Source organism: Heloderma suspectum, chromosome 3 (assembly GCF_057233095.1).
Source record: "Heloderma suspectum isolate Gila_16-S chromosome 3, 16-S_ref, whole genome shotgun sequence".
Classification (NCBI taxonomy): Eukaryota; Metazoa; Chordata; class Lepidosauria; order Squamata; family Helodermatidae; genus Heloderma; species Heloderma suspectum.
This window is the reverse complement of record NC_139460.1, coordinates 314,708,749-314,730,236: the sequence shown is the minus strand read 5'-3', so window position 1 is coordinate 314,730,236 and position 21,488 is coordinate 314,708,749. Positions and strand designations below refer to the sequence as shown.

The window sequence follows — 21,488 nt, the reverse complement described above, 5'->3', positions numbered from 1 at the left end:
GTCGCCCTGATGGATGACCTTCATCGAGAGAGGGACAGGGAGAGTGCAACCCTGTTAATTCTGCTCGATCTCTCATCTGCTTTTGATACCATTGACCATGGTACCTGCCTGGATCGACTCCGTGGGATGGGTATTGGAGGCACTGTGCTACAGTGGTTCCGGTCCTACCTACGGGGCCGATTTCAGACAGTAACGTTGGGTGACTATTCCTCTGCCCCTTGGCAACTGAGCTATGGGGTACCGCAGGGTACCATCCTGTCCCCAGTGTTGTTTAACATCTATATGAAGCCGCTGGGAGCGGTCATTAGGGGATTTGGAGCTAAATGCCATCAGTATGCTGATGACACACAGCAGTATCTCCCTGTGACATCTGAATCAGGAGAGGCTGTGAAAGTCCTGAATCGGTGCCTAGACTCAGTAATGGGCTGGATGAGGGCCAATAAACTGAAGCTGAATCCTGGCAAGATGGAAGCCCTGTGGGTGAGTGGTTCCCGGGTCCGGGAGATAGGCTCACTGCCTGTTCTGGATGGGGTTGCACTCCCTCTGAAAGATCAGGTCCGTAGTCTGGGGTTACTCCTAGATCCATCATTGTCGCTGGAGGCCCAAGTGGTTGTGGCGGCTCAGAGTGCCTTTTACCAGCTTCAGCTGGTTCGCTAGCTACGGCCTCTCCTGAACAGGGATAGCTTGACCACGGTGGTACAGGCATTAGTAACCTCAAGACTGGATTACTGCAATGCACTCTATGTAGGGCTGCCCTTTAACCACTGTTTTATTCTTTATCATGTTGTTCACCGCTCCGAAATCTTCTGATGAAGAGCGGTATATAAATATTGTAAATAGATAAATAAAATTAAAATTTCTCTTTTCTGAATCTATCCCCGTATACATGCCTACCATCTCCCCAAATCACCCTTTGTACGTGACAAATGCATAATTAAAATGAAAATGTAATACACCAGCCTCAGTTAAGATTAAACAACTGTCGCCAGGTAGGCTCTGGGCCAATGACAACATTCTGGAATTTGCCCCTTTTCAAAACATTTTTCTCCTGAGCTTCTCTCAGGAAGTCCTTTTTGCAACCCATCTGGCAGGGCCTCTGCATTTTAAAACTCAAGCACTGATAACCTGAAAGTGACAGCAGGGACTATTGTTGCATTGTGCTTGCTTTTGTTGAGGAAGCACAGATTTAAAATTCAGACAAATTCTAGATTCCCTTTTTAAGCTCGATCATGGGACTCCCTCTTCTTCCAGCTGTAACCAAGCCAACCTGTGTGCAGTGGCTTAGCATTTAGAGAGGAAAGCACTGCCAAGAGAGAAACTGTATTTAAAAGTAAGATCCACTGCCTTATGGTGCCTTTACACAAAAAAAATTAAATAGCCATACCTGTCCACTAACACCAAGTCATCTCTCAGGAGGGCACACCTGGCCTTGGGCCAAAACACGTGCACCAGACAGCCGGCCTCCAGGTCTTTATCCATATGGAGGGCATGGGCAAGCTGATTAACCGTCTGTAAAGAAGTTAACATGTTAGAAAAAGGTCAATACCTGCTAAAGTGGTATGACAACTTAAAGATGCTCATTCCTTATTAAGCTGTTCCTAGAACGCCTTTCCATGGATCACTGCCTTGTTGTGGTGAAGAGACTTGCGTAACTCAGTGAAGCCATAAGCTATGCCGTGAAAGGCCACCCAAGACGGACAGGTCATGGTGGAGAGTTCTGACAAAATGTGGTCCACTGGAGAAGGAAATGGCAACCCACTCCAGGATTCTTGCCAAGAAAACCCCATGGAACGTATCACAAGGCTAAAAGATATGATGCCGGAAGATGAGCCCCTCAGGTCGGAAGGTGTCCAATATACTACTGGGGAAGAGCAGAGGGAATGTCCAAGTAGCGCCAGAAAGAGTGAAGCGGCTGGGCCAAAGCCAAAAGGACACTCAGCTGTGGATGTGTCTGGTGGTAAAAAGAAAGTCCGAAGCTGTAAAGAACAATATTGTTTAGGAATCCGGAATGTAAGATCAATGAATCAAGGTAAGCTGGAGGTGGTCAAACATGAGATGGCAAGATTGAACATCGACATCTTGGGAATCAGCCAACTAAAATGGACAAGCATGGGCGAATTTAATTCAGGTGACCACCATATCTACTACTGTGGGCAAGAATCCCTTAGAAGAAATGGAGTAGCACTCATAGTCAACAAAAGGGTGGGAAAAGCAGTACTGGGGTACAATCTCAAAAACGATAGAATGATCTCAGTGCGAAATCAAGGCAAACCATTCAACATCACAGTAATTCAAGTCTATGCCCCAACCACTGAGGCCGAAGAAGCTGAGGTTGATCGGTTCTATGAAGACCTACACCACCTTCTAGAACTAACACCAAAAAAAGATGTCCTCTTCATCATAGGGGACTGGAATGCTAAAGTAGAAAATCAAGAAATCACCGGGATAACAGGCAAGCATGGCCTCGGTGTATAAAATGAAGCAGGACAAAAGCTAATAGAGTTTTGCCAAGAGAACACGCTGATCATAGCAAACACTCTTTTCCAACAGCACAAGAGGCGACTCTACACATGGACATCACCAGATGGTCAATATCGAAATCAGATTGATTATGTCCTTTGCAGCCAAAGATGGAGAAGCTCTATACAGTCAGTCAAAACAAGACCTGGAGCTGACTGTGGTTCAGATCATGAGCTTCTTCTTGCAAAATTTCAGCTTAAATTGAAGAACGTAGGGAAAACCACTAAACCATTGAGGTATGACCTAAATCATATGCCTTATGAATATACAGTGGAGGTGAGGAATAGATTTAAGGGATTAGACCTGATAGACAGAGTGCTTGAGGAACTATGGACAGAGGTCCGTAACATTGTTCAGGAGGCAGCAACTCAATCCATCCCAAACAAAAAGAAATGCAAGAAAGGAAAGTGGCTGTCTGATGAGGCTTTACAAATAGCTGAGGAAGGAAGGGGAGTGAAAAGCAAGGGAGAAAGGGGAAGATATATCCAGCTGGATGCAGAGTTCCAGAGAATAGCAAGGAGAGACAAGAAGGCCTTCTTAAATAAACAATGCAAAGAAATCGAGGAAAACAACAGAATGGAAAGACTACAGATCTCTTCAAGAAAATCGGAGATATCAAGGGAACGTTTTGTGCAAAGACGGGCATGATAAAGGACAAAGAAGGCAGGGACCTAACAGAAGCAGATGAGATTAAGAAGAGGTGGAAAGAATACACAGAAGAACTATACAGGAAAGATCTTAATGTCCCCGATAGCCATGATAGTGTGGTCACTGAACTTGAGCCGGACATCCTAGAGAGTGAAGTCAAGTGGGCCTTAGGAAGCATTACTAACAACAAAGGTAGCAGAAATGACAGTATTCCAGCTGAGCTATTTAAGATCCTAAAAGATGATGCTGTTAAAGTGCTGCACTCAATATGCCAACAACTTTGGAACACTCAACAGTGGCCACAAGACTGGAAAAGGTCAGTTTACATTCCAGTTCCAAAGAAGGGCAATGCCAAAGAGTGTTCAAACTACCGAACAATTGCGCTCATTTCACATGCCAGCAAGGTGATGCTCAAAATCCTACAAGCTAGGCTTCAGCAGTATGTGAACCGAGAACTACTGGAACTACAAGCTGGGTTTCGAAGAGGCAGAGGAACTAGAGATCAAATCGCCAACATTCACTGGATCATGGAGAAAGCAAGAAAATTCCAGAAAAACGTCTATTTCTGCTTCAGTGACTACACTAAAGCCTTTGATTGTGCGGATCACAACAAACTGTGGCAAATTCTTAAAGAGATGGGAGTACCAGACCACCTTACCTGTCTCCTGAGAAACCTGTACAAGGGTCAAGAAGAAACAGTAAGAACCAGACACGGAACAACCAATTGGTTCCAAATTGGGAAAGGAGTACGACAAGGCTGCATATTGTTGCCCTGCTTATTTAATTTATATGCAGAGTACATCATGAGAAACACTGGGTTGGATGAATCACAGGTCGGAATTCAGATTGCCGGGAGAATTATCAACAACCTCAGATACAAGGACGATAACACCCTAATGGCAGAAAGCGAAGAAGATCTAAACAGCCACTTGTTGAGGGTGAAAGTGGAGTGCAAAAGCTGGTTTGAAACTCAACATTAAAAAAACTAAGATCATGGCATCTGGCCCCATCACTTCCTGGCATATAGGAGGGGAAGAAATGGAGGCAGTGACAGATTTTATTTTCTTGGGCTCCAAGATCACTGCAGACCGTGACTGTAGCCATGAAATTAAAAGACGCTTGCTCCTTGGGAGGAAAGCTATGGCAAACCTAGACAGCATAGTAAGAAGCAGAGACATCACCTTGCCGACAAAGGTCCGTATAATCAAAGCTATGGTTTTCCCAGTAGCAACGTATGGCTGTGAGAGCTGGACTATAAGGAAGGCTGAGGGCCGAAGAACTGATGCTTTCGAACTGCGGTGCTGGAGAAGAGTCTTACGAGTCCCCTGGACTGCAAGGAGGTCAAATCAGTCCATCCTAAAGGAAATCAACCCTGACTGCTCATTGGAAGGACAGATACTGAAGCTCAAATATTTTGGCCACCTAATGAGAAGAGAAAAGTCACTGGAAAAGACCCTGATGCTGGGAAAGACTGAAGGCAAAAGGAGAAGGGGACGGCAGCGGATGAGATGGCTAGATAGCATCACCGATGCAATGAATATGAACTTGAGCACACTCCGGGAGAGAGCGGAGGACAGGAAGGCCTGGCATGCTATGGTTCATGGGGTCACGAAGCGTCGGACACGACGTAACGACTGAACAACAACAAAAGAACGCCTTTAGGGCAGGGGTGTGCAGACTTTAGGCCTGTGTGATCTACTTCTTTTTAACAGAAAGCCAGTATCCATCACCCATAGCCTGGAATAAAAAACATACAATTCTCAGCGAGGAATATGTTTTGAGTACCAGAACTGAACAGAGCTCACAGTCCTTCTAAAAACACAAAAAATCACTCCTGGTTGCCCCAAACTTCCTTCATTTCAGGAGTATAACTTAGGGCAGGTCAGAGGTCATTTTATTGCAGCTATTGTTAAACAATTAGGAATCAAAAGTACTTGTCAGTCTACTGTTAATTATGCAAAGATCCCCCAGTAGATCACAATTTACCTTCTGCCCACCCCTGCTTTAATGCATATTTGAAGTGTGGAATTCTAGCCTATAATAAAGAATCTAATGGCTTCTCCTCAGCTTTCATAAAAAAGTCTGAAAATTAGGAGTACTTTGCTCCTCATCAACCCACTCCCACTGATCCTGATTCCCTTACTTCTGCAATCTAGATATTGTCCACAATTGTTCGGTATGTTCTGACCTTCCTTCTATGGCCCCTTTCCCAGTTCCAGAAACACACATTGGGGGGGGGGGGGAGAATTCACCTAAATTAACCAAGTTTTATAAATATTTGCATAGTTCTTCTGTAATAGAATTTGTGCTTTCTAAGCAAGCATAAATCCTGCCCTACTGGATGTCTGCATTCTAGCACCTTTTAGATTAAAAGTCTGTTCCCAGCCTCATCATTCTTTTCTGCATAGAATATAATCTTCAGGGGCTGTGCATACCAGCCTTTGACAATGACTTTTTAAAACCTAGAGAAAGTTCTTGTGGGTGGCTGGGGGAAGCTAATACATGTTAAGGAATCTGTGAGTTGTATACTATATGTGACCCATTTAATAAGGTTTCCAGACTCGAGCTTATGAGCCACAAGAACTCCATACCTTGACGCTCTTCTTTTCTTCAGAGCCTTCAGTCATGAGGTAGGCCTTATCACCATCTGTCCCTTCCACACTGAGGAAACAGTTGGTTGTGTGCCCAATGCCACTGGGAAGCACTTTGTCCCATAACATTGCATTGATAACCGAACTCTTTCCACTGCTGGTTCTAGAGAGGGGAAGGGAGGACAGGATTAACACACACATGTATACCTTGCTATTTTAGGCAAGGATGAGAGCACCCTGCACTAACAGCCCCTCCCAACCCCCACAAGCCTGGGAAATCCAAATTCCAAACCAACAAAGAACAGCTACATTATGTGACCTGTAGATTTCAAGGCAAATTGAAACCATACATTTGCGTGATTTCTCTTATTTTATGTTATTCCACAATTTCTACTATTTGGCAACATTTATTGTGGTTTTGCTAATCATGCAAGGGAAGAGTCTTCTGAGATTTCACCGGGCATCGTCCATACACTTTAGCCCTATGCAGGTGTTCACCTACTTGCGTGTAGGGCTAAAGTGGGTACATGGATGTTTGCACATACATACGCTCTGTCCCCAGCATCCCCGCATGCCTGGCTTCTGAAGAGGGCTCTGTAAACATGTTCAGCTGAACATGATTATAGAGTTCCTGTGATCACCAACCCTGCCTTATCAGGGCTTCCGATCCCGGGAACTCTGTAACTGCGTCCAGCTGAATGCGATTACAAAGCCCTATACAGACCTTCAGGGGATGCTGGGGGACATCCCCCTACATGCTTTAGCTCTGCACACAGGCAGGGAAATGCCTGCATAGCACATTTCAAGCACAGTTTCACAAATCTAAGAGCTAGAAAGCTGCTTTTATTTTTAAATGAAAGCAGTCTCTCTGGAAGCTGAATTATGCACTCCATAGCAAATGCTGTCCTTTTCTTCCACACTCTGGTGGCTGGTTTAATTTTTGTGAACCGCCTAGACAGCTTTGGCTATGAGGCGGTATAGAAATATCATATAATAAATGAAATGAAATTACACACATGTGGCCTTGGTTCTTGGGCTTTCCTCAAACAGCCTCATCCTCCAACTTCAGGGTAATTCCCAAGGCTGTTCAATTTGTTTTTGTTCCCCCCAGTTGTTCAAGATGTGTTACCATTTCTAGAGCCAGGCATGGGAGGAGACATTATGGATCCCTGGTTCTGAACTAGTGCAACAGCAAGGCTCACGCCAAGATGCTACATCTCCCTCCACCACTACAACCCTTCTTAGGGAAAGGGGTCAATCAGTCTGTCTATTAGTCAGGAGACTCAACCTTACCCCATCCCCACCCTCCACAGACAGGCAGTGGGGTGGGGAGGGGGAAAGAAGGAGAGACACAAAAGACAAAATCCACCAAGAATCTCATCTTGATCCACTTGCTTTGGGCAACCCAATATATCTCGGCCTCCCCAAGTGCAAGATGGGGACAATGATACTGACTTAGCTCACAGGGTTGCTGAGATAACGCAAAGTCCTTTGAATAACTGAAATGGGCTATACAAATGCTAAGTATCATCAACAGCAGGGGGTTTGGGAGGTACCATTCATTTCAAGAGACTTGGTCAGGAAAAGGTTCCTGGTGGATTGTACCCAAATGTTACACATTGGCCTGGTCCACATGGCCATGTCGGCTGAAACAAGCCACCATGGCTTGTTGCAGCTACTGCGCATGCTGGGCCATTGTTGGGTTATTTAGGGCTGCTGCCCACCCCAAACAAGCCATGCTGCCCAGGTTTGGATGACACGGCAAACCGCACTGGTGTGGGTAATTAGGAAAATCTGGCCAGCACACACCCAGCATGTGCGGCATCTGCAACAAGCCATGGTGGCTTGTTTCAGCCACCGTGATCATGTGAATGGGTTGTTCATTACAAAGAAATATAATCTCTTACCTGCCAAAAAAAGCTACTTTCATGTGTCGTCGTGCTAGTACCTCACCAATGATCGCCAACTTGTTTTTATATGCCTGTATTTCTACCAGTTCATCCTCGGTGGCTATATGTTCAAGTTCTGGATTTTTGTACGTTTCTGTGATCAGAAGTGACAATTACAGAGTGACATAACAAAAGATTACTACCTATAGCAGTGCTTTCCCAATTTAATGGGACAAGGCAGTGCAACGCTGGGGAGTTCTTAGAACCCAGGGATTCACCCCAGGAAGTCCACTTGTGCCTAGACTTTTGTGCCACATGGTCTCCAAGACTCATTGCTAGCAACCCGGTGACCTAGTACTCCACAGATCTTGACACACTAAATCACAGACCCACATGTACAAATACAACATAGGATCACATCTATCTACACACCTATTAAAAACATTAGCAGAAGTTACAAGTTCAGCCTATTACGGTTCTGTTCAATGATGTGGGGTGGAAAATTCTTCCACTGATTAATTTTTCTGTGAAAATTTTCTGTTTCATATGTTCATTAGTAACAATGACCCAGTTCGCACATCATGCTACAATTCATGGGTTGGTTAACCCAGGAATTCCCAGGGATGAGTGAAGTGACAAGCTATCTGCCTCTGCATGCTCATTGTTTCCATGTTTGATTAACAACCCAGGAACGCCACATTCCTGGGTTATTTCAGGACGTGTGAAGCTAGAAACTCTGGGTTCTTTAGGGGTTAAGCAACACAGAGTTAACCCAACTACAAACCATGGGCAATTGCTGAGTTAACTCTGGGTTGTTTAACTCATTTTGCACATCATGAAACAACGCAGGAATGGGGAGCTCTTGCACTGTTAATTGAATGGGTTGTTAATCATCACTTCACTCATCCCTGGGCTAAACAACTCAGGAACTGCAGCGTGATGCGCACACCAAGTCAGTGAATGGATGCCAACTGCAAACTGGACACGTTTGGCAGTTTCAAAGTTGTACTTAATGTTTTTGAAGTGTACATTCCTAACATGTATGTGAGAGAATACATATATCACACTGAAATACATATATATATGTCTCAGTGTGAAATGAAGCAAATAAGCCGTGACAGCAAAACTGAAGCTGCCCCATCAATCTCAGTAGAAGAGAGTGGAACTCTGTTGAAACAGATGAGTGCTTACCAGCGTATCATGTGCAGTTCTTTATTATTTATTTACAACATTTATATACCGCTCCATTTCTAAGCAGATTCAGAGTGGTGAACAATAAGAAATAAAATAGTACAAGGATGGAAAGGATAAAACACCACATTAAAATTATTTTTAAAGAAAATTCTTCGGGTTGCAAAAACTAATTAGTGTAGAATCAGGGATGATTAATGCATCACCAACCTGGCACCCTCCAGATGTGTTGGACTACCAGTGTTGGATTCCCAGCATCCCCAGCCAGTCATGCCAACTGAAGGATGCTGGGAGATGTAGTCCAGCATACCTGGAGGGCACCAGGTTGGGGAAGGCTGAATTAATGTGTCAAAAACATTCAGTACCTTTGTTTCTTTCTTTCATAAGCAATGTAAGGGAAGTACATGCTATTGTCTTTACATTTTTATGAGTCTACATAACATAACATTTAAATCACGTTAAGTATGCTTTAATATTTTTTCTCAAATATTTCAGGTCGAATACTTGTGGTGTAATGGGACAAAAAATTAACATGGGGTATATTTTTAGCTTTGTTGTTTATTTTACTTGTATTTAGAAAACATGCTAAATTAGATCGCTCTCTAGTGATTTTCTGATGCAACCTGAACATTTTCTGATGCAAATGACTCTAATTTGCATAGGAAAATTTTCCAGTTCAAAATTTTCTGGAAAACTAATTTCACCGGTTCTGTTGCGACGAGTAACTCCTTCTTGCTTCATCAGACTAGCTGGTTTCCCAAAACTGAACAGGTGTATCTGAAACGGCCTTAAGGACAGACCCCATTCAGTGATAGATCTGTAAACCTCTACCAAGTGTTTAGGCCTTCAAGAATTAATGTATGTATGGGAAGTGGTCCCTGAAACTGCTCTCAAGTCAGGAAACACAAATATGGTATTAAGGAATATATATTTATTGCTCAAACAGTCTAAGGGCGCAATCTTATGGCTGCCAGACCGTGGCTAGATGGCCGTAGGATTGGTCAGTTCCCGGAAAACAGCCCCCCCTCCCCTGTAGGCAGGACAGAGAGGGGTAAAAGGGGACATTCCCAGAGGCAGGGAGGGGTGGGGATGGCGGAAGCCTCTTTACAAGGCTTCCTATGCGCCTTCAGGCCTCCCCCCTGCCCCCGACCTGAACAGCTCTGACTAGACAGCCAAAATCAGCCATCTAGCCAGTAATGCGGGGTGGCTGGAGCATGGAGGAGAAGATCCCGTCCATGCTCCGCCTGCCCTGCATTGGATAGGCGGTTGCCCCTGAGTTCGGAGTCAGCCGCCTATCCACATTGCTCCCTAAGGGAATAACAAGCTTTAGCTAAAATGACGCAGATTACAATCATCCATAAATACACACAAATTATGATCACTAAGAGTATAATGAAAATAATAGCAAGCATATTGTTAACATGGTAAAACCTAGGTTCCTCTCAAACTAACAGTCAATATCAAAGTTTCATATTTACCAAATGGAAGGCATGGTGGATGAAGCCAACCTAAGCACGTATGGCGGGTTTCCCGTTCTCCCAGGATCTCTCCCCAAACAAATCAAACCCTGGTCTTTTATAAGCCCCATGAGGTCGATGACCTCATCCTTAGTTTCGGACCTGCTCTTACCACCACTCCCATTATTCTCAATGTAACTAGGCCTGCCATTGACACCGGTAACACCTAAACAAAGGCATCCCTACTAAAATCAAGCAGCCACCATAAAAGGTGCTAACTCCCACCCATAACACCTGCCCTTCCTCCTTATCCCCACTTCCCAGCAAGATATCCCAAGTGATAGTGCCACACAAGAATGCTCCTCTTTACTCTACCCGTACTTGTATGCCCAGGGTGAAAAAGAAACCATTCTCCTTAATCTGTGCATGGAAAAAGGCATTTACTTTCTCCTAACCATTTCTATATAGTTCTGTGAAAAACTGAAACACGTCAAGAAGCTCCTTTTGGAAGGCTCAACTTGGTTCTAGATCTCTTCCCCTAGTGGTGAAACATTTAAAGATTTTGATTCTAATTTTCTATCTTTAAAACAGTTATATCAACAATGTTATTCCCTGTTTATCTGATAATCAGCAGATGTCATCTGCTTGCTTCCTCTGAAAGGCTTCAAATGCTTAAGCAGTTTGGGCTAACATTTGAGCACAGGCAGTTTAGGGTACGATCGTATGCATGTTTAGACAGAAAACATCGTACAACTCCCAGCATTTCCCAGCCAGCATGGCTAACTGGGGCATGCTGGGAGTTGTAAGACTCTTTTCTATCTTAAACATGCATATTTAATTTATTTGATTTGTACCCAGCCTTTCTGCCAAAAATGGCACTCAATTCAGTGCAAAAATTAATGGCAAAATTAAAGATAGCACCCTTAATTTATCAAACACTGTTTGATTTTGTCATCAAAGTCCTCCTTGGCACTCAGTTTCATAGCTCAAGTCTGCCCGGCCCCTGTGATATCACAGCAGCTAACCAATGGCAGTCATAGAATGGTAGGGTTGGAAGGGGCCTATAAGACCACTGAGTCCAACCCCAGGGGGCTGCAACACTACTGCCTGCCCACATCCATCAGAGCAGTTCAGCTAATGGAATCAAGGAAGGAATGGCAGTTCGAGAAGTCAGGAGGTCTAGCAGCAGATATTATGGAAGGATAAACACCCAGTATATTGATGGGCTATTTTCTAGTTTTAGAATGTATGATGAACTCCCAATAAAAAACTTTGTCAACCTCCTCTTTCCCAAATTAACCACGCTAACACTAACCCTGTCATACTCAACCAAGACAGAATCAAAATCAGACTATGGATTGCCCAATACCTAACCAAACCTACTATCATCACATTATGGTGAAACATCCTTAGACAATATCTAATCACTGCTATGAAAGAGAAGGTATGACTCTCACCATTTTATTACTGCTCCAAAACTACATTTTCCCAGCCCCCCCTTGGATTAAAACCAACCTTCAACAAAATTTGCTCCTTCAGTAACATAACCCAGTAGCTCTTCAAAAATAGCCGTAATCTTCTTCTTAGCCAACACGAAGTGTTTCAGTGGGGAGGGATTAATGTCTGCCATTATGCACCTGAAAAAGTCAATTGTAAACAGGACTTAACAATAACTGAAATTTAATTCCCAGTCTAAGCAAGTCAAAACATGTTTGGTAACAAAGGCAATGCATTAATTGTGTAGCCTGCAATATGAATTTTAGCCATCCCTCCCAACCATAGGAAGAAGCATGACTGGACAGATGCCCCTTCACAAAGAGAAGGGATTGCACATGCTCCCACAATGCTTTCCACTCCGCACAGGAGTATCCAAGTTGCCTTTTTCCAGCAGCCAGTGACAGCAAGGGATAGGACAGTTGAGACAGATAGCCCACTGCTGCCTTTCTCAGTGGAATTTATGATGGGAAATGTATTCACATACACTCGTACAAAATTATTTCAAGACTGTTAAACTACTGAGCATAGTTCCCATATTAGCTTAAAATGCCACAGGGAGACCTTTACTGCAGGTTATCTGGAAATGTACCTTTACAGAAGGTTGTGTTTCCATACAGAAAACACCAAAGCACATTTCCAGTAACACCTTCCTATTATTTGTGGGGAAGCCCATATGTTGAAACACGCATGTGTCATTCACAATGGGAGTGGCATGCCTAAATTTAAGCATTTTGATCTTGGGTATCTTTTTTTAAAGTGTTCAAAAAGTACAGTGTGACTCAATCCTGCCATGCAGTGTTTCAATAAGACTACTACAGAGTAAAGTGATTTTTGTGGCTAGCTGTTACAATCCTGAAACGCATGCACACCAGTGGCTATTTCAAGAACTGTTCACCATTGTAGATCAAGGAATAAGTCACAATAAACACATAACTAGTGTGTTAAACTGTTCCATTAAATTTAATAAAATCAAATAGTCAAAACAGCAAAGTATCTTAGTATTTATCCATCAAATAAGAAAAATTTTACGAAGTAAGCAATATTTTCCAATGCAAATTTGGCGGCTGTTCAGACATCATGCTATGCCATGGCGGAGCCCACTTACCATCTTGCAGCAAGTGACTAGTGAACATGGTTAGATTGTGGTTAATAAACCACTATGGTTGGGACAGACACCTGTTCAGACATCACGCTAAGCCAATGTGGTGAGCTCAAAATTCCTAACCATCATGGCTTAGCGTGATGTCTGAACAGGGCCATTGGTCCTTAAATCAAAAGATGTTTGAAAAGACTGCATGCCAGTCTTAACCACACTTCTCTTGTGTATTTCCCAGTGAAAACACTAATTCCTTCACATTAGCAGTACCATTTTTCTCCAGTGTAGATTCTCAAACAATACTTTGTTTATGCAAGATCTCTTGAAAGGTTTTGCATAAAGTGTCAGTAGCCGTGACAATCCAGTGTGTCTGTACCTCCAACCCTGCAAGGTAGGATAAGCTGCAAGACACCTTTTGTCTAACTTCCTTCTCCAATACCTGTGAATAACTCTCATTTAATATTTAATAACTCATAACCTGGACACATGGGAATCCAGGCTTATGGCTTTTATGTATGGAGAAAGATGGGCTCCATCCTTCTTAAAAGTAGATCAGTGTGTTTTGCCAGACAGTCCAGCACATGGGTGAAACCACCATTCAGACTAGGCAAAGAACTAAATCAACTTCAGTTTCCAATTTGATATATTTATGAAATAATCAGTTAGAAGTTCAGAAATAAAGGTATTATACTAATGATTTTTGTGCAGAAATATTCAATTGCTTTTTAAAAATAAAATGAAACATCACATTAGCTAACTAAACTCATTTATCAGGATCTTAAGAGTAACTTAACCAAGCAACCTTCGGGGGACGGTGGGGAGGAGGAGGCCCACCTGGGCTCTGAGCCTGGCTTGGTTTTGTCTTCACTCTTTGCTGGCCAGGCAGAGACAAAGAAAAGATTTCACAGTCACAGGGATTTCTGTGGGGGCTGGGCAGCTCTGAGAGGGAAATTCAAAATGACTAATCAATAGCCTGGGAAGACCTGATCATGCATCCTGCAGCTGATTTCTGTAGTACTTACTTATCAAGAGGCTGACTCAACCTGGGTATACAAATGTACATTTTGGGGTCTACAGCAACCTGGGAATACTCTTGGTTTAGACATTTAGAGAAGAGGGTGGTGGCTTTGTTGCAGTATCCTTGAATTGCTTTGTTATAAGGACTTACATTTTTCTTCAGGAAACGCAAGTTCTAAACTATGGGTGTCAAATGCAGATTGAAACTGACTAGCTTGTGAATAGCCTCTCCAGGTGGGAAAGAAAACAACAGCAAACAAGCAGAAGCACACAGCATCCAATAATAATAGTCCCAGGCTTGAACTACCATACTGCCCTAGAAAAACACTGGGCATGTATCTCTTGGCTGTGGTCACAGTCATTTCTATGCCATATATGGAATCCGCATTTTGCCAAGCATGGATTGTGCTGAAACAATATTTGCCATGTGCTGCTCAGCAATTATAGTACTGCCTTTTAAACCTAGTCCATACACTTATTAAGCTGCATCATTTAACTAGACCAAACTCTCTATTTTGCATCATGGGCAAAAGTCATATATCAGAGGGCTCTGTTGCATCTTAAAGAATACCGCATGTACTGGGCATACGATTTTATAGGCCAAAGCCACTTCCTCAGATGCATTAATTACTACTCTCAGTTGGCAGACGTGCATGTGTCCAAAGGGAAGCCAGAATCCCCAGCAATGCGTAATGTATCACACTACTATTTCACAAATAAAAATGAAAGTGAGGGAGATCCAATCGGAGGAAACGTGAGCCACTCCCAAATGGAAATGAACTAGCAAAAAAAGAATAGTGTACACCAGCCTTCCCCAACCGGGTGCCCTCTGTTCTGGCTGGGGGTGATGGGATTTGTAGTCCAACATATCTGCAGTGCCCCTGATTTGGGAAGGCTGGTGTAAACTCAGAATTAAGGAGTTCACCAGACCCAGTTTCTTTCTACTCTGCCACAGTCTGGTAGTAATGTCCAGTCTACCTATGAATCCCAATTTAGCAGCTTCACATAAGGCTCTTTGTTGAATTCAACACAGAAGTTTCACTTTGTTAATTTCTAAAGCACTGGCCTTTCTAAAGCTGACTCCCAAGGAGAGATTAAAAAAGAAAGAACAAAGAAAGTGTTTTGGCAACTTGTCTAACCTGCTCCGCCAACAAAAGTGACCTGAGCTGACTCTTGCATAGCCCTTTATTTGTTTATTTAATGTATTTAATTATATTTATGAATCGCCCACATTAAAGAAATTTCTAGCTGACATAGAAAAACACACCTTCCTACAAAGGCCAAGATTACCTTCCTGGGAATCACCAGTTCCACCCATTCTTTTTGAGGTTATCCCTGGAGGGCTGATGGGGCTGTGGTGCCCGCAGCCACCCAGTACGCACAGCTTGTTCTGTTAACTAGATCATTAGGGCTACTACTTTAATGAAGTAAAACAAAATGCCTCCCTAAAAACAGAAATGAACTGAGTGCAAATAATATGGCAAGTGCTGCACAGAAAGAGCAACAACGCAGCCCCTGCCCTGAACTATACAGTTTGGCATTATATAACCCACCCCAAAGACCCCTCAGATCTGAGGAGAGCACAAATACGCCCCCCCTCATTCTGCTCCCATGTAAATAAGCCCCCCCCCCAACTGAGAGCTAAATAAGGGCTAACCGAGGTAAACAAGCGCTAGCTGAGCTGAAAGGGTCAAGCCCTCCGCCTCCCTTACCTGGAGGTACTTGTGGGGCTCGTGTCCCCCCACCACGCCTCCTCTCCGGCTCTGAGCCTCAGTGGTACCCTCCACCTTTTACTCCTTCCTAACCAAGAGAGCGCAGATCTCACTTCCGCCTCCTTTTACCATTTTCCTCCCACCCTCCATGCGTCTCGCCACCTTTACTCAGGGCACGCCTCCGGACCTCAGTTTCTCCTTATGCGCGTGCGCCAAGGCGACCGCTGCCTCTTCTCCGCAGGCGGCTGCTGGTATAGACGTAGGAAAGTCCTTCGGTTCTGTCTCGCTCCTTGCATAGAGATAGGGGGGGGGAAGGAAGGAGGGATACACCATACTTCTGGTTGCATTTCCCTTCACTTCGGGTTGCCCTTTGACTGCTCTCCGCCATATGCGGGGTAAGGGTTAGGGATAATAAAGTATAGAAATAGAAAAAAAACAAAACACACAAACTATTTCAGCCTCCACGCAATCCAGTACTGTATGCATTTTTGCTCAGTTCTAACTAAGTATGCATAGGATAGTTGCTTCAGGCTGGCTGAAGCCTAAATAAGCTTACTTGGGAGTAAGTACCATTGAAATCTGTAATGATTTTGAATAACTGCGCAGCATCGTGCTCCACTGGAGAAGGAAATGGCGAGCGAAGAGGATCTCAAGAGCCCCTTGTTGAGGGTGAAAGTGGAGAGTGCAAAAGCTGGTTTGAAACTCAACATTAAGAAAACGAAGATCATGGCATCTGGCCCCATCACTTCCTGGCATATAGAAGGGGAAGAAATGGAAGCAGTGACAGATTTTACTTTCTTGGGCTCCAAGATCACCGCAGACCGTGACTGTAGCCATGAAATTAAAAGACGCTTGCTCCTTGGGAGGAAAGCGATGGCAAACCTAGACAGCATAGTCAGAAGCAGAGACATCACCTTGCTGACAAAGGTCCATCTAATCAAAGCTATGGTTTTCCCAGTAGCAACGTATGGCTGTGAGACCTGGACTATAAGGAAGGCTGAGCGCCGAAGAATTGATGCTTTCGAACTGTGGTGCTGGAGAAGACTCTTATGAGTCTCCTGGACTGCAAGGAGGTCCCATCAGTCCATCCTAAAGGAAATCAACCCTGAGTGCTCCTTGGAAGGACAGATCCTGAAGCTGAAGCTCAAATATTTTGGCCACCTAATGCAAAGAGAAAACTCCCTGGAAAAGACCCTGATGTTGGGGAAGATTGAAGGCAAAAGGAGAAGGGGACGGGAGAGGATGAGATGGCTAGATAGCATCACTGATGCAATGAATATGGACTTGAGCACGCTCCGGGAGACAGCGCAGGACAGGAAGGCCTGGCGTGCTATGGTCCATGGGGTCACGAAGAGTCGGACACGACTTAACGACTGAACAACAAAACTAAGTATGCATAGGATAGTTGCTTCAGGTTGGCTGAAGCCTAAATAAGCTTACTTGGGAGTAAGTACCATTGAAATCTGTAAGGATTTTGAATAACTGCACAGCATTGCGCGGCTGCATGTCTCTTTACAGAGCAACACTACACATGTCTATGCAGAAGTAAGCCCTATTGTTTTCAATGGGGCTTATTCCCAGGGAGCAAGTTGTATTGAAAACGATGACAGTCTTATATGTGGGACTGCACTGGTAGAGAGATGCAAGTCGGGCGCGTCCTGCAGAGCTGATGAGCTACACCAATTCATACACTTAGGGTGCAATCCTATGCATGTTTAGACAGAAAAAAATCCTACAACTCCCAGCATCCCCCAGCCAGCTATGCTAGCAGGGGATGCTGGGACCTGTAGTCCTTTTTTCCTGTCTAAACATGCATAGGATGGGATATTTAAAAGGTCTAACTGGCCTTTCATCCTTGTGGATTCTAGGGCAGCGTACTATAACAAAAATATATATAACACAATACAATAAAAACAAGGCAGTAAAAACAAGATAATAAAGCTAAATGCTAGCTGGATGTTATACCTCTAAAATGAGGGATCTAACGTTTTTCCTTTTCTGGCTCCCAGCAATCCTATCTTGCACTGCAGGTCCAAGCTGTAACCATCACATGACCTGCAGAGCCTAATTTAAATGTCTACAGAACTGTCTTCCTCCACTTCATCTTGGCACTTTGAATATGCAAGCACTGTGACTTCACCATCAAGTCAGGTTTTTTTTCTCCCCTCCCAAACCTGCTTTTTGTAACATCTTGCCTGATGAAGAGTTCTGGAGATCCTGAAAGCTTGCACAGTTTTGGTGATATTTTAGTTGGCCTAATAAAGGCATTACACTAGGATGGATTTTGGACTTTTTCTTACCGTCAACACAGCTACCTTTGTTTTGTTTTCTGTATGCTGTGGTGCAATCCTATGCATGTGTGTCTACTCAGAAGTAAATCCCACTGAGTGGGGCTTACTCCCTGGTAAATAGGTACAGGTTTGTAGCCAGCCTTTCAGACCCTGTCTCTCCACCACCCCCGCCCCAATGTGCTTTTTGTAACATCTTGCCTGATAAAGAGATCTGGAGATCTCAAAAACTTGCCCACAATTTTGGGCCTGCTTGGTTGATCCGAAGAAAGATATTCCCAGATCGTGGATTTTGGAATTTCTTTCTATTGGCTCCTTGAGGGCAACAGCTACAAGAAAAGGGTCTTTGGCACCATCATTCTAGAGGGCAGAACAAGGATAAAACCCAGTGTGCTCCAATTGGCTGCTATTTTCCAAGGCCTTACGGAAAGAAGGCCTTTTGCTAATGGCAGATTAAGCCTGGCCCTTCTGCACGCAAAGCAGTCTGTGATCCATTACTAATGAAAGTCAATATGGCTGTGATCATATACTCACTTACCTGGGAGTAAGTCCCATTAAAGTCAGTGGGGCCTACTTCTGAGTAGACATGTAGAAGATTGCACTATGCTGCAGCAGCTAAGAGAATCTGAATCCTAGCCTGCTTCAGTCCATATATATACATGTATCAGAACTAGCAATAGGGGGAAAAAACATGCATACAATACATAACATTTGCTTAGCACTTTCAAGTGTTCAAACTGCTTCACTCGAATTATCTAATTGTAATCCCGAACACCATCCCTATAAAGTAGGCCAGTATGATCTCCATCAGTAACAGCTCCAGGTTTTTGAAGGCACTTGGGCAAGACACCTTCAGTGGGCCCGCTCCCTCAGTGTATCTTCTGTCTCAACGCCATGGTCACCAGCTGCTCTGGCTCCTAATCCTCTTTCCCATCACTGCTACCATTTGCTTCCTTGAGAGGAACGAAGCCAGGAGGCAGCGGCATCTACAGTTCCTCCTTCTCACCTCCACCATCATCTGGTCCAAAGCAAGAGGCAGTTGAACAAGCAGGTTGCAATGGTGAAGAGGAGGAACAACTCCAGTGAGCTCGTGTCAGTGGGCCCCTGCTGAGGTCTGGGTCCTCAGTAGGTGCCCCATCATGCCCACCCTTGACACCAGTCCTGACCGCCATATTGCAGTTGGAGAAAGCTGAGGCTTAAGGCCACCTAGCGCATCCATGGCAGAGATGTGAGTTGAACAGTGGACTTTCTGATTCATAGCTCAATCTCTGTGGCTACAATCTCATACACATTTAATGAGCCTCAGGGCACAGTCCTATGGCTGGCTAGGGAATACTGGGAGTTGTAGGACTTTTTTCTGTCTAAACATGCATAGGATTGCATCCTTAATTTAATTTTTATTTTTCAAGCATCTAACCTGCCCTTCATCTTAGCAGATTCTAGGGCAGGATACAATGCTATAAATATAATCCAGTAAAAACAATCCTGCCTACACACAGCAATAAAATTAAAAGAAGACATCAATATGATTTTGCTGCTAGGCCAGCAAGCTGTTGAGTGGAACAGAATTCATCTGTCTTGCCCTATGGCAAACTGTGCCACTTAGAAGCTTACTGCTCCCTCAACTCTCTTGAGACAATGAAAGCATAATGGGTATAATTTTATATATTAAAGTTCAGGTCTATAAGTTATGTATAGGTCATGTATTTAATCTGAATAATTTAATATGACAGAAAATTCACATTCGCTCCCGGGATGTTTTCATAAGTCATCACAATCGGTCCAGAATTCCTATATTTACAGACTGCATTTTAATGGCCAAGGGTCCCAAAGCATTCCCTCAAAGAGCAGGAAAGTTTCCCTGCCTTCAGAATGCAATTCTTATTATATTGAGAGTTTTAACAAAAAAGATATCCTAACCCACACAAACTTGTCTACTCCTCTGATGCACTGCATCTACTTTAAGCACCCATTATTTCACATGTTCCAAGTTTGAGTCTTGCTGTTGAAATAGAGCCTGGAAACCTTTGTTACATGGGCCATTACATTTGATGGCTGAAATGCTAGAATGTTTTATGAATAGGCACCATTTGCTTGAAATTGTTCACTCAACTATTAGCATTAGTAACCTTGTTCTCTAGCCAGCTTTCCATTCTACAGAACAATTCTGTGTAGTGCAGACACTTGCAAATTAAAAAGTTGGCTAAATAACATTTTAGGCTGCTTTGTCCAATTTTCTCAACACTGATTTAGATTGAATATGGGGCACAATTTTAGTAAGACAAAAACAAAGTATTTTGAATCACAGATCAAAAATGTAATGAATAGAAAGATACATTTCCATGCTTAGTTTCCATTATAAGCTAGTGGGAGCTGTTTCCTCCTTTCTCGTGTTTCATCTTGCCTGACGTTACTAGACATAACTTATATTGGGCTTAGCAATCAAACTTGCCACCTGTACACACGTTTAAACAATTTGTATGCAATTTGTATTTATAGACAGTTTATTTTTATGACCCAAATAAGTTATTATTTTTATTTAAGGCAGCAACTCTGTGCACACGTCCCTGGAAATAAGCCTCATTAAAAACTGCGGGAAATGTGCATAGGATTGTACTGCACACCAGTAATATTTCTTGCATCTTCCTATACTATATTTAAGGCTTAAAACAGAACTGAGATTCATACAGTTGTACACTCTGATTTTTTTCCTTTCTGATGTACAAGCCAGTCCATTCTAACTATGCACATCCTAATGGGAAACTATTAACAAGGGCTTCATTCTGAGACCTCCAGAAAAATATTACATGAGGATTGCTTATCCAATACTTACACTAAATCATTTTTTTAAAACAATACAGTTACAATGGGTACAGATAGGAAGTGAGAAAGGAACATTGGTACTTACCATGATATGTTCATTTTCTGCAGTGGATGGAGGGTATCATACTCCTCCCACTTGCTCCGTTAGGCAGGAATAGGCAAATTAACCAAATTGCCCTCTCACATGGGAGAGCAACTTATTTCCAGTTCGGAAGATGTCTCAGCCTCAAATTTCCAGTAACTTTATTAGTAAAAACATTGAACATTGCCTTCAGAAGAAGAACTAATTGAGGAAATCCCCCCAGCAGTGACAGATTACTGCTGGGTGGGCAGGATATCCTCCGTCCACTGCAGAAAAGTATTATTTTATTGCATGTATATCCTGCCTTTTTTCCTCTTGCAAGGAACCTAAGGCGGCTTACATTATCCTCCTCCTCCTCTCCATTTTTTATCCTCACAACAACAATCTGTGAGGTAGGTTGGGCTGAGAGTCTATGACTGGCCCAAAGTCACCCAGTGAGCTTCCATGGCTGAGCGGGGACTAGAACCCGGATCTCCCAGCTCCCAGTCTGACACTCTCACCATTACACCACACTGGCTGTTGGTAAGTACTAACAGTAAGTATCACGGAGTTTATGGTAAGTATCATGGTAAGTACCAACGTTCATTTTTCCTGCAGTGGACGTGGGTATCTTTAGTTATGACTGGCAGGTCAAAGTTGTTTTTAGTTGTATGTTGTTTGTGTACATTGTCTGTGTG

At 43.4% G+C, this 21,488-nt stretch overlaps 1 protein-coding gene across 2 annotated transcripts in view; it reads right to left on the bottom strand.

Moving 5' to 3' along the window:
* MFN1 (mitofusin 1) overlaps positions 1 to 15,808 on the bottom strand; it is a 49,448-nt gene extending 33,640 nt beyond the window's left edge. The window contains exons 1-5 of one of the 2 annotated variants that reach the window (XM_084847539.1): positions 15,619 to 15,808; positions 11,812 to 11,933; positions 7,667 to 7,802; positions 5,760 to 5,922; positions 1,385 to 1,509 (exon numbers count right to left, since the gene is read on the bottom strand). In XM_084847539.1, the coding sequence (XP_084703665.1) occupies positions 1,385 to 1,509; positions 5,760 to 5,922; positions 7,667 to 7,802; positions 11,812 to 11,926 (539 nt within the window). In that variant the 5' untranslated portion in view covers positions 11,927 to 11,933; positions 15,619 to 15,808. The remainder of the gene's footprint in view (positions 1 to 1,384; positions 1,510 to 5,759; positions 5,923 to 7,666; positions 7,803 to 11,811; positions 11,934 to 15,618) is intronic. The other variant, XM_084847541.1, reaches the window with a different exon arrangement.
* Between the last annotated feature and the right edge of the window lie 5,680 nt (positions 15,809 to 21,488).